At 42.2% G+C, this 13,388-nt stretch overlaps 1 protein-coding gene across 6 annotated transcripts in view; it reads right to left on the bottom strand.

Annotated features, from left to right (window-relative positions):
• The window catches only part of STYK1 (serine/threonine/tyrosine kinase 1), a 43,490-nt gene that overhangs the window by 14,444 nt on the left and 15,658 nt on the right, over nucleotides 1-13,388 (bottom strand). For 2 of the 6 annotated variants that reach the window (XM_004755851.3, XM_004755852.3), the window contains exons 2-4: nucleotides 3,879-4,026; nucleotides 3,291-3,425; nucleotides 284-550 (exon numbers count right to left, since the gene is read on the bottom strand). In XM_004755851.3, coding sequence (XP_004755908.1) covers nucleotides 284-550; nucleotides 3,291-3,425; nucleotides 3,879-3,924 — 448 coding nt within the window. In that variant the 5' untranslated portion in view covers nucleotides 3,925-4,026. Of the gene's footprint in view, nucleotides 1-283; nucleotides 551-3,290; nucleotides 3,426-3,878; nucleotides 4,027-7,722; nucleotides 7,877-9,922; nucleotides 10,157-11,238; nucleotides 12,952-13,388 lie in introns of those variants that run through there. The other 4 variants (XM_013057917.2, XM_013057916.2, XM_045073103.1 and 1 more) reach the window with 4 other exon arrangements.

Here is a 13,388-nt window from a genome sequence, read left to right as displayed (position 1 = left end):
AAATGAAGGAACCACCTCAAAATCCTCATGCACTAAGATTCAGTATGAAAAAATCAGTTCCAGCAGCCTCAATAGGCAACACTGAGCTAGGAAAAGACCCCAAGAAAAATATTTCTGCCTCCAGTTTTCACTTTCTATCCTTTTCTTCCTCTGCACACAACTGTGATCACAGCTATCCATTGATTAACATCTTAATGTCCATAAGCTTGTCAGCATTCAGGGCTGGGGGCTCACTGTGGGAAAGTAAAAAAGAGATAGGGAAGTCAAACACTTCTCCTTTTACCTTCCAAAGCCTTGAGGACAACACTCTTTGGCTTAGCAGGGTCCCCCGTGTACATCTTGGTTCGGTAGATGGCTCCACAACTACCATTGTGGATCTGCTCCAGAACTTCAGAGAGTTGCTCCCGGGGCACCTGCAGCTTAGCCAGAGCATGAGTGGTAGTCCGTAGGAGGCTCTCCACCGAGGTCTCTTTAAGTGGCACAAACACACTTCCTCCATGCCCTGCCGCCTCCCAGTTTAGGCCCCTAGATGGAGGTTCAGGGCCAATGCCTAGAACAAAGAGATGATACTAATCATCTTTACCCTACCCTAGGGGCTCCAGGAGAGCAGAGCCTGGAACACACAGACAGATAACCAGGAAATTCCTTTAGCAATTTTCTCTCTACGCGTTGTGGTGTTACCTTGTGTGAACCAGCATCAACACGAACCTTGGAAAACATTTATAATAACCCTACTACTTCTCAAGATGGACCTCTGAAAAGTGGTAATGTCATTTTCTTTCTACCTTTCTCAGGATTACAGCTCAGCATTAGTATAGAAACAATTTAGGACGCTCCTGAATAGGTACTCAAACTGCTGATATCTATAAAGTGATGGTAACTACCACTAGGGACTAATGCTTAAGTCAATCAACTCGAAGGCATGGTTATTCTTCCTCCCTTAAGATGTCCCCAAAGTCAAATTAATTACGTATTTCCTAGAGTCTTAGCCAAAAAAAAAAAAAAAAGAAGAAAAAAAGAAAAATTTTTTGGTACTTTCCCTTTTTCTTAGTCAATTTTTCTCCGTTGGAAAGAGAAATTCATTCTTCTCATTAAACCACCATTCACTCATTAATCTACCCATTTATGTGACAGATATCACATCCTGCATGCCAGGAACTATTCTAGGTGTTGGGAATAGGCAAAGTCCAGATTCTTATGATTACTTTCTTGTGGTAGGCTAGAGGAAGTAGATGTTATCATACCAGGGAATGAGTGCTATAAAGGAAAACAGGAGAATCAGAGGCTATCTGTGATGCCATTCTGTATTTCAAGGCCAAGACAGGCCTTTCTGATGGGATGACATTTGAGAAGTGCCTGGAAGCAATTAGAGACCAAACCACACTGGTACCAGGAAGGATATTACAGACAGAGGGAACAGGAAGAGCAGATGTATTGAGGAAGAAACATGCTTGGCATATCTGAGGAAGAGGAATGAAATTAGTACAGCTGGAGTCATGTGGGATAATTGGAGAATTACATGAGATGAGGCCTGAGTGGGCCCAGATTCTAGAAGGCCTTGAAAGAATTTTGTCTTTTTTTATTCTAAAAAATATTACATTTTATTCCAAGCAGAGAATGGCCAGGACTTAGGCCTTAAAAGAATCATTCTACCGCTCTGTGGAGAACAGTGGTTGAAGGGATAGGGAGAGAATGAGGGAAACCAGTTAGAAGGGTATTGCAGTGATCTATGAGACATGAGAGAGGCTTGCATTTCTTTTGAAGATAAGAGTTAACAGGATTTGCTTAAGGATTGGATACAAAGTATGAGAGAAAAAGGAGTCAAGGACATCTGCAAGATTTAGACTGAACACATCGAAAATCAGAGGACATTTCTGAGGGAATTTCAGGACCTTTGCTGTGGGGCATATTACATACAAGATGTGTATTGGATCCAAACTGTGAAATTAGTTGTTGAACAGAGGAATCTGAAGTTTGGGGGGACTACAATTAGAAGAGAGAAAGTGTTTGAATCCGTACTGAAAATGAGACCATTAAGGGAGTGACTATAGGGACACCTGGATGGCTCAGTTGGTTAGGCAGCTGCCTTCGGTTCAGGTCATGATCCCAGTGTCATGGGATCGAGTCCCACATCGGGCTCCTTGCTCAGCAGGGAGCCTACTTCTCCCTCTAACTCTGCCTGCCACTCTGTCTGCCTGTGCGCTCTCTCTCTCTCTCTGACAAATAAATAAAATCTTTAAAAAAAAAAAAAAGGGAGTGACTATAGATTTAAAAAGAAAAGTGTTTCAAGAAGGAGAAGGTGCAAATTTGTTCCAAATGCTTTTGACAGGTTGAGAAGAAGACTCAGTTATAGCTGTCATTTGCAATCTCAGAAAGAACTGTTTTGGTGGAGTGGTGGGGATAAAAGCCTTATTTTAGTATGTTCGAAAGAGAATGTGACAAGTAGAAGTCATGGGAGTGAAGTTAGACCACTTCTCTGAGAAGTTTTTCTGTAAATGAATTAGAAGAGAATTGGGTTAATTTCTTAAATTTTTATTGAAATTCAATTTAGTTCCCATACAGTGCATTATTAGTTTCAAGGGTAGAATCTGGTGATTCATTAGTTGCTTATAATACCCAGTGTTCATGACATCAAGTGCCCTCCTTAATGCCCATCACCCAATTCCCATTTAGAGAGGGAATAGGGATCAGCCACCAAACAGTTTCTGATCCCTGTCAGGATGTTTTTTTTCTTCTTTTTACTCCTAATTTCATGTAAACTAATTCATTTTCATTATACACCCAGTGGTATACCCAGTGGTACATCAGAACAGGACATTGTCTCCTACTTAATGCTCCAAAGACTGCTATAAAGGCCACCCCCTCTCATCATACAGTCCAGAACACAGAGCAGAGCTGGGATGTATTACAGAGTAAAATATCATCTTTCAAGGCTGGTAAAAAAAAAAAAAAAAAAAAGCCTAGGGCTTTACCTACTAAACTTCTTCCCCAATATGTAGACACTTCTATGGCCAAATATTTGATAGAGCAATAAAACAAAAAAGATAGAAACAAGTCACATGAAGTCTCTTCTGCCCACTGTTGTTTCAACTAACAAGCATTACAGAGTTTCTACTCATGAATTCCTAGAGAAGAGCTCACCTTTCCTCAACTCCACGAGACAGGACCCATACTTCGTCTCCCATAGCAAGGACCTCACCTTCTAGACTTGGGCTTACTGAGACTTGGGTCTTCCTTTTTGTAATCTCCATCTTCCCTGGCCCTCCTCCCAGCCCCAGTTTGAGTTTTACCTCGGAGTCCAGGAGACTGTTGCTGAGCTCTTTGACCTCTGATAAAAAGCCACAGGATGACGGCAAGAAGGATAAGGAAGATGCCAACCAGGATGGTTGGGATGATGATAATCTCGTACTGCTGCTCCCGGACAACTGGGTAGGAAATCAGGCAGGGAGAGGAGAGATTGCAGAAGAACCCCAATCTCACATCCACACAACTTCCCCTACCCACCAGTCCTCAGCTCCTCATTCCTGAAATAATCATCCCTTCCTTCTTCCCCTTTACTTCCATACAATGGAACCATTATTGGGAGCAGCTCTCTAATCAGAAACCCCAGTGTCCCCACATCTCAGTCTATCAAGTGTGCTCTGTGTCTTATCTCTCATTTTTCCTGCTAAGGTGATGTAGGATGAAGGATGTAGCCTCTGGATCTCTGACTGGCACTTGTCCCTCTTCAAAGACAATGACCCCTAGTGCCCATTCCTTTATGGACACTGTCTTCATTTCTACTAGTAGTAAACTCATCTTCCTTCTGGAATCTATGCAGACCTTAGTCTCTGTCATCCTGGAATCAGAAGATAGGCATCTCTGGTGTCTGTCCTTACCACACAGCTTGTCACTGAGACTGCATTCCAGTAGTATTCGTGCCATGCCCCTCTCATCTCCCAGGCCACACAGCTGTCCACTCCTTTGCTTGGCCCTCAGAGAATGCACAGAGCACCACTGAGAATAATTCCCAAGAATGGAGTTATTCTGAAAAAAATAAATCGGAGCATGCAGATAATTTTAAGGCCCCTCAAAAGGTCATTAGGGGAGCTACTGGGTGGCTCAGTTGTTAAGCTTCTGCCTTCAGGTCAGGTCATGATCCCAGAATCGTGGGATCAAGCCCCTCGCATTGGGCTCCCTGCTCTGCCGGGAGGCTGCTTCACCCTCTCCCACTCCCCCTGCTTGTGTTCCCCCTCTCTCTGTGTCTCTGTCTATCAAATAAATGAATAAAATTTTTTTAAAAATTAAATTTCAAAAATCATTAGGTATTAAGTACATGGCTACCTGGAACTTTTTGAGTCACCCTTTCATCTCTGTCCATCTACCTGATATTGAAGTGTGAAGAACTTTGTTCTTTCCTAGCATTTTGTCTTTCTTATTGTACAGCAAATATAGCCCTAATATGGCCTTATCTCTTCGTGCCATTGTTTCTCAAATTATTTTAAAGTTTCCCCTCCTACCCAAGACCCCCGCTCCAATGCTCAAATTCACCGTTCCCAGCACCTGTGTGAGCATTTGTGGTCGGCAGGATTGATCTACGTCCCCTATACTCCTAAGCAGGTTTAATTTTATTGTGTGTGTATCCCTTATTTTTTAATTGGATCTTCCTCTGGTCATTATATTTAGACAGACACAGGCATTCATTCCTACTAGTATGTAGATTAAAGGGAGTTTCAGAACCAAGCCATCTTCTGTGTCTCTCTCTTTAAAAAAAATATATATATATATAATATATAATATATATAAATATATTTTAATATATTTAATAATATTAAATATAATAATATTTAATGATATTAAATATTATAATAAATATATAAATATATTTTATATATATATAATATATAAGTTTTGAAACTAAAAAGAAAAAAAAACTAAAGTGATATACCATAAAAATCTTTCTCCCACCCCATCCTTCTCCTTTTATTCAGTTCCGAACTATCCTCCAAGGAAACTAGCTTCTTGCTTACTGGGCCACAGATTTTTCAGGTGCATCACTTTTAACTGTATGGTCAGCATATATATGAAATTACATCTCCCAAAACCCAGTTCGCTCTTTCTGAAGAGAACTGGTGTCTATACATACATACGTATACACACACATACACACATATATGTAAACTTGTAGATAGATATATTATAGATGTCCGCAAACTTTATTTTGCTTTTGGTTAACAAAAGTCTTCCCTGGTTCCAATTAATTCTGACTAATCTGAAAAAAAAAGTGATTTTTTTAAACTGTCCAGGGCATCCTAAGTATATGATCTAGTTGTTGTTTTTTTTTTAAGATTTTTATTTATTTATTTGACAGACAGAGATCACAAGTAGGCAGAGAGAGGTGGGGGGAAGCAGGCTCCCTGCTGAGCCGAGAGCCTGACGCAGGGCTCAATCCCAGGACCCTGAGATCATGACCCGAGCCGAAGGCAGAGGGTTTAAACCGCGGAGCCACCCAGGTGCCCCATATGTGATCTAGTTTTATAGTGATTTGCTAATAAGAAAAATTTTACAAATCAGAATTACAGAACACTATATTGTACATATGTGCTCTATACCATATATGTGGTTTTCTATTTACATGTTGTGCTTTATTGTTGATACTAGGAACCACAATACGACTTATTGAGGCAGAGTCGTTTAGTGCCTGAAACACATACATAAAGTTTTCCAGTTTCAGCCTCACCCCCATTCTCACTCTTCTTGGAGCTCCATGAGCTTGTACTGTGAAATGAGAAGTAGACAATTTTCTTAAAACTCAGAAGAAAGACAGGTGTGTGGCTGGTTGACAGAAGCTCATATATACAGAGGAGTGACCTGGGAGAGGAGAGGCACCTTGTGGGTTTGTGCAGGACAAGAGATCTCCAAAGTCGGTGAATTAGAAGATAACGATGTCCATCTTCTTCTAGTTTATAACCCAAGAAGGCAAGGTGAAAGTCATTTGGGAAAGTTTCCACATCCCACAAGACCACATAGCACTGGTGCTAGGGCAGGAATCAGGGAGCTTTGAGATGGTAGAGAAGGAGAGGATCTTAAATGACAAGACATTAGCACGGTCAGGAGAATTCCAAAGCTGCTTGGAAATTTCTCACCGCCGTTCTCATTTGGTTTTCCTTTGCTCTTACTTCCCTTTAGTGCACTATCAGATGTAACTGTGTTCATTTAGGGAGCAGCCAGTTTAACGAGTTTGGTTCTCCCAGGAGTGTTCGTGAACATAATCTCTCTTAACCACAGTACAAGTAGAAAAAAAAGTCGGTCGGCAGCTAGCTCCAACTTGCCAGCTCCGCCCAGAAACCAAACTATACACCCACTGCTACCTACCGCAGGAAGAAATGTAAAGGCCTGTGTGCACACGTATCCTGCTAGAATGGCTCATGGCAGGCCAAACACAACTACAAGCATGCGGCCAAACATACCCACCCACACCCAGTGACTCATGCTTATCCCCTTGCACCGGCATGTCATACTTATTACAGAGCACAGGGTGGTCATCTGGATACACTATGACCTTCTATGACATTTCCCGAACAAGGTTCATTTGTGTAGTTTTATTTGGGCATGGATATTTTGAAGAACCTGGGTGTAGTTAACAACTAGAAGCCCAATGTAATTGGATGCTGGAGCAGGGAAACAAACGTGGCGGGGGGCGGGGGGGTGCTATGGTGAGGGCCACTCGTAGACTGCTTTCCAGGCATTTGTACAATAAGCTCTTTCCAACTGTTACAGTTTGGCTACGGGCATATGGAATATACAAAACGAGTCTAGAATTTTTTAAAGTAAACACACCAGGCATTCCCGCCCCCAGGGGCATGGAAGCCTACACAGGAAACCTTACCACCTTTAGAGCCCACCAAAGCACTTCTATTAGAAGATGCTCATATTCACTTGTAGCAACAATATTCCTCTCCACATCACTTTCCTCTCTACAACAAAATATTCAGTTACCACACCACTTTGCGTGCCCCCTGTGTCAACCTGAGAAAAGACATGCCTTCATGCCAGAACCTTCTAGGATGACTCTTCCTCTTGGTTAGATTCTAACTTATCAGTGTTCTTGACCAACATTTATGTGCATGTGGCTAATACTCTATCCCCTTTGATTACGTCTAGACAGTTTTCTCCTTGTGTTAAGACAAAAATGTAGGGGCACCCTGCTGGCTCAGTCCACAGACCATGTGACTCTTGATCTCAAGGTTGTGAGTTTGAGCCTCATGTTGGGTGTAGAAATTAGTTAAAAATAAAATCTTTGAGGGGCACCTGGGTGGCTCAGTGGGTTGGGCCTCTGCCTCCAGCGCAGGTCGTGATCTCAGGGTCCTAGGATCGAGCCCCACATCAGCCTCTCTGCTCAGCAGGGAAACTACGTCCCCCTCTCTCTGCCTGCTGCTCTGCCTACTTGTGATCTCTCTCTCTGTGTCAAATAAATAAATAAAATCTTTTAAAAATTAAAATAAAATAAATCTTTGAAAAGAAAAAATGTATGTTGGCTACTCCTTCTCTTACCTAGACTGTAAGAGAAGTCCTTACATATATGAAACATTATCCCACAGTTCTCTCCCTATGCCCTGTATTACTAGATTCAAGTCATTAGAATCAAGGATCCAGTAAAGTTGGGAACTTGTTTATTCTGATAATTCCATTTAATGGTTGGAAAATATGTACACAGCTTGCCTATAGTTTACATATACCTACATCTAACAGTGCCAAATCTCCTCAGGTAGGGCTCCAATTAAAACAATGTTATCGCCTCATTTGTGGTTATCATTCCTTATTTTCTTTCTTCTCAACCACTTCTGGCTTTCTGTTGGCATACTGCAAAGTTCAGCTCCCTTCTTGAATTGAGAATCTAGAAGAGGAAATAGCACAACGAAGAAGGAGATTCGATAGGAAGAAAATGAGAGTGAAATGGGGGGTAAAGTTCAGCCCAAATCTTTGCAAGATTACCGTCTGGAGACCAGACAAGTGAATGGTTATAACTGAAATTAAGCTAACTATGAACATAAACTCTCCAAACTCTTTTTTTTTTAAGATTGTATTTATTTATTTGACAGTCAGAGATCACATGTAGGCAAAGAGGCAGGCAGAGAGAGGGGGAAGCAGGCTCCCTGCTGAGCAGAGAGCCTGATGTGGGACTCGATCCCAGGACCCTGGCTGGGATCACGACCTGAGCCGAAGGCAGAGGCTTTAACCCACTGAGCCACCCAGGCGCCCCAAACTCTCCAAACTCTTATACGTAGGCACAATGCAAGCATAACACTATGCCACATATTTGTACCTGCTTCATTATACACAAACACAGTTCTATTTGCAAGAAGAACAACTCCTACTAGCAACACTTCTATCCAGTGAGCACAATATAATCTCCCAGATATAGTCAGCAATTTACTCAGAAGTGTCCAGAAGAAATTCTTACCAAATACATCTACAAATAGACTTTAAGAATTAGATCCATTCTTCTGTATTCACGTTCTGCCTACGTGTTATGAGAAATTCCTCAGCTGACCTCTGTATAACACCTGGCCCCGTTCCCATAAGATATGATTAATGTTACACCAGCCTCACCCTCAAACTTTTCATCTGTGTGTCAACACAAGTGGGTCTACCAGCCATGTTTTTAATGAAGACAAGCAACCCATCCGCCCAGATGAATGCCACGCTGGGTAAGGGAGCTATTAATAGCTGTGGGCTATGAGGCAGACAGCTCAAAGGCCTCAGGTGAGGAGGGTAAAATATATGGAAGTGGCAGCCCCCAGACTGAGGCAGCCCACCTTCTACCTCACTCACCTTCTCTTCCCCTCCCCCTTCATCCCCACCCTTGAGCTGTCTAGCAAAACAAAACAAAACAAAACCAAAACCAAAAACCATTTACTGGAATTAACATTTTTCTTTTAATATTTAGGTTGTAATTTGCCACAAGATTTTTTTTTTTAATATTTATTTATCTGACAGAGAGAGATCACAAGTAGGCAGAGAGGCAGGCAGAGAGAGAGGGAGAAGCAGGCTCCCCGCTGAGCAGAGAGCAGGATATGGGGCTTGATCCCAGGGCCCTGGGATCATGACCTGAGCCAAAGGCAGAGGCTTAACCCACTGGGCCACCCAAGTGCTTCTGGAATAAACATCTTAAATTGGAAATGAGATAGAAAAGAACTTCTCAGCTCTATCTACAGGATTCCAAAATGACTTAATCTTGAACATTCTGAAAAGCAAGCTGTCCTTCCTATTTTCAGCTCTTATAAACATATGCTGAGCAACTACAATGTCCCAGGTATATGTTAGGCATTTTCTCAGAAATGAGGAAACTGCAGTTCAGCAAGATCATGTTTTGAATAAGCCAGGGTTTAAAAAAAAAAAAAAAAAAAAGTTAAAACAGGGGTGCCTGGATGGCTTAGTAGGTTAAACGTCTGCCTTTGGCTCCGGTCACAATCCCAGAGTCCTGGGATCAAGGCCCGTATCTGGCTCCTTGCTCATCAGGGAATCTGCTTCTCCCTCTGCCTAACGCTTCCCCTGCTCATGTGCTCGCTCTCTTTCTTTCTGTCAAATAAATACATAAAACCTTTAACACAAAAAAGCAAGTAAATGACACAGCAAGGTTTCATGCCCCCCTCTTTTAATTACAGACCCAATATTCCTTAAACTACTTTACTACGCATCTGTACTTGTCATTCAAATGGACAAGACCAACAGCGTCAAAAAAGAATTATGTCAGAATCCAAGAAAATCACAGAAAGAATAATGCTGAAACCAAACTTCACCAACAAATACAACATAATTTGGGAAGGGCGGGTGAGTAGTTCTCCAAGATCTTACAGGGGCACAGACAATGTCTGCATGTCTGTCTTCAAAACGTATTCAGAAAATAAAAGTAGTATCAGAAACTTTTCCCAGTACTCACCAGAGCATAGAATCCTGGATCATTTTCTTTGTTTGCTCACCGTCCTGGATCTCATCTTAATCATTTTTCTACCTTCTGCTTTTTGAGAAAAAGGGTCTAGCTTCCAGAACTAGCAATCTTTCACTGAGAGCATGAGGGTCAGGAAGGGGCTAGAACTACCAGGAGACAGGTCACTGGCCTCAGGGGTAGAATCACCACGCAGCACCCAAGCCTCCACCTTTCTCTTGAAGCACACTGGTCAGAGGACAAAGAGTAAAGAGAAAGGCACATTGAAAGACCCTCTTGCAATCCAGAAAACCTGACCAGTGTAGGTAACTTGCCTTGTGCAGCATGATACCACATAGTGTGGATGAGACAAAGAGAGAGGGAGGTTACCCAGAAGGAATCCCTTGTCCTCCTGTTCTTCTCAGATGCTGAAGGACTGTGGCTGTTCTGATCTTCAGCCTCCCCTGCTTTCCTAGAAACCCGGAGTTTGAAATGCACTTACAAATGGTTGGAAGAGAGTCTTCTATGTGTCTGGGAATCCTGGCCTTGTTTAAACCAAGGTTCTGGAGCGCCTGGGTGGCTCAGTAGGTTAAAGCCTCTCCCTTCGGTTCAGGTCATGATCCCAGGGTCCTGGAATCAAGCCCCACATAGGGCTCTCTGCTCAGCGGGGAGCCTGCTTCCTTTCCTCTCTCCCTGCCTGCCTCTCTGCCTACTTGTGATCTCCCTCTGTCAAATAAATAAAATCTTTAAAAAAAAAAAAAAAAAGGTCCTGACCTTCTTTTAACAATGGGCCTGAGTGTTATCAACTTTTCTTATTTTTACATATCTACAGGAATTCCTAAAGCATGTGCTACACAGGTAGAGACAAGAAAGCTTAACTTCCATTCTGGTATAGCCCCAAAAATTTGCTTTATAGAGGAGCAATGTGATTGCAAGACAGGCTCCCTAACATCTAGGTAAGAATTACAGTAACCCTACATGCCCCATCAGATTTTAAATATGATTACAGAGATTACATTTTATTTCCTTTGAGGTGTTGTACAAATTCAAGACATTTTATTTTTATTATAAGGATCATTCTATTTTGCACATTCTTGATTCCATTATTCTCCATCTACCATGTTTGAACCTCAAAAGCCCAGAAATAACATATATATTTCAAATTAGATATTCTCCCACTGACTGTTTTCTGTTCCCGAGATCACTAATAAACAACCATGTCCCCAATCCAGGATAAGACTTCTCAATCAGGGAAAAGCCAAGGACACACAGCTACGGCCCGCCCCAAACACAGAATCGCTTCTGTTCCATCTGCGTCCCCTTCGTCCTACCTGATGGACACACCAGAAGACACCTGCTGGGGGCTTCTCTCAAACACCTCTCTGCAACTGTCTTCAGTCACAGTGTGTTTCCAAGGATCAGTCCCCCTCACTCTGCTAGACTTTTCTTTCAGGGTGGTGGGGAGACTTCTGGTACTTTTAAAATCTTGGCAGTTTCCCCCATAAATGAGAAGCCCTTTGTTGCTCTGCCACTTCCCCAGCCTATCCTAGTACATTGCCCTCTGGCAGAGAGGAGAGCCACACTGAACAGGACAGAAGGAAGATATTTTGTGAAAGACTGAAGGAATACGTGCGCGCGCGCGCACACACACACACACACACACACACACACTTTCTCATAGTCTAATAAAAGAGTCCCAGACCCAGGCAGGCAGAGAGAAAAATGGGCAGGGGATTTCACAATCAGGAAATCAGCTCAACTGCCGTTTACCTCAAGGCCATGTCATCCAGGGTGTGTCCCTCTAAAGATTCTATACATAGAAAGTAATCCTAGGTAAACAACAACAAAGGCCTGGCAAGATAAAAAAGATGCCTCTGGGAATGTCATTTGGCACCTCGAGGAGCAAACAGCAGAGTCCCTCTTCAGGAGTGAGTCAGCATGCTGCAGAGCTAAGCATTCTGGAAATTATGAGACGTGGAATCAGCAAAGAGTTGGTGCTATGATAACAGAGTCGGAAGTCTGAGGTCCTGGCCTGGCTTGATAGATTATTCAACAAGCATCCAGAGACATAACACCAGAACTTGCCATGCCTTCCCTTCCTCATTTAGGGAGCAGGACGCCTCTTTCTCTCCTGAGGGCAGCGAAGAACCACAGAGAGCAGCAAGAAATGAATCCCACCAGTAAAGGGGCAGGGCAACCAGCAAGTCCCCTCAAGCAGCTCTACCGCCTTGCCTCTCAAATTCTGAAGACTCCTTCAGACTGGCATCTTCTGACCCATATCACAGAAGGCCCAGAAACTCCTAAGTTTCATCCCTATCCCTACCCTGCCTATAATTCCCTATGGGATCGTGGTAAGAGAAGGAGATTTGGAATCAGACTATTTGAATCTCAGGTCCACCATTCATCATAACTGCATATAAGTCATTGTCACCTTTCTGAGCCTGTTTTTCCACTTGTAAGTAGAGACCATAATATCTGTCAAAGCATTTGAAAGCTCTACAGAATACGTTATGTAAAAAGTCTAGTATGGTGCCCAACCCATGACAGTCAATTCGATGCAGGCTCTCCTCCCTTCCTCCCTCCTTCACCTATCTCCCAGGCTGGGGAGTAGCTGTACCAATCAGTAAGCATCCATAACTCTGAATAAGAAAACAAAACACCTATTATCATAACATTTATATATGTGGATCTTGGAAGAGATTGTGATGATTATGAATCCCATAATTATGATTTCTATCACCCCTGAAAAAAGGGACTGTTTCCCAGGAGATACTAAATTACAGCTAGATTGAGAACTATTAAGATTGATTATCATTATGTGGATTATGCATAATATGTATATTATGGTTACTCGTTTGGCAATTTTAATTTCCATCCTTCATTCCTATGCAAAATTAAATTTTAGTTGTAAAAATGATTATATGTTTTAAGAAATAACAGTGTAAGTTATATTGGATTGGTGAGGATTTGATAAGTCTAAAAGAGAAGACTCCTAGAGCACCTGAGTGGCTCAATTGGTTGAGCGCCCGAATTGGGATTTCAGCTCCAGTAGTGACCCCTCCCCATGGAATTGAGCCCCCACTAGGCTCCAGGCTCAGCCCAGAGTCCACCTGTCTTTCTCCCTTCCCCTGCTTGTGTGCTCGCTCTCCCTCAAATAAATAAATATTTTTAAATAAAGAGAGAGTGAGAAGACACCTTCCAATAGGGAAAAAAACTCACAAAGGATCAACCAATGAATAAAAACAAGGAAATTCTATATAACTTAGTAACTATAGTAAGAAAATTACTAAGATGACAATAAATAAATGGTCATGAAAAGTGAAAAACAAAAAAAAATCAACACACCCCAAAGGCAAAGGAAACAAAAAGCGAAAATAAACTTTTGGGACTTCATCAAAATCAAAAGCTTCTGCACAGCAAAAGAAACAGTCAAAAAAACAAAGAGGCAACCCACGGAATGGGAGAAGATATTTGCAAATGA

This window comes from Mustela putorius, unplaced genomic scaffold, assembly GCF_011764305.1.
Source record: "Mustela putorius furo isolate JIRA1106 unplaced genomic scaffold, ASM1176430v1.1 tig00537227_pilon_pilon_pilon, whole genome shotgun sequence".
In the NCBI taxonomy this organism is placed as follows: Eukaryota; Metazoa; Chordata; class Mammalia; order Carnivora; family Mustelidae; genus Mustela; species Mustela putorius.
The sequence above is the reverse complement of the archived record's forward strand: the minus strand, read 5'-3'. Positions and strand labels throughout refer to the sequence as shown.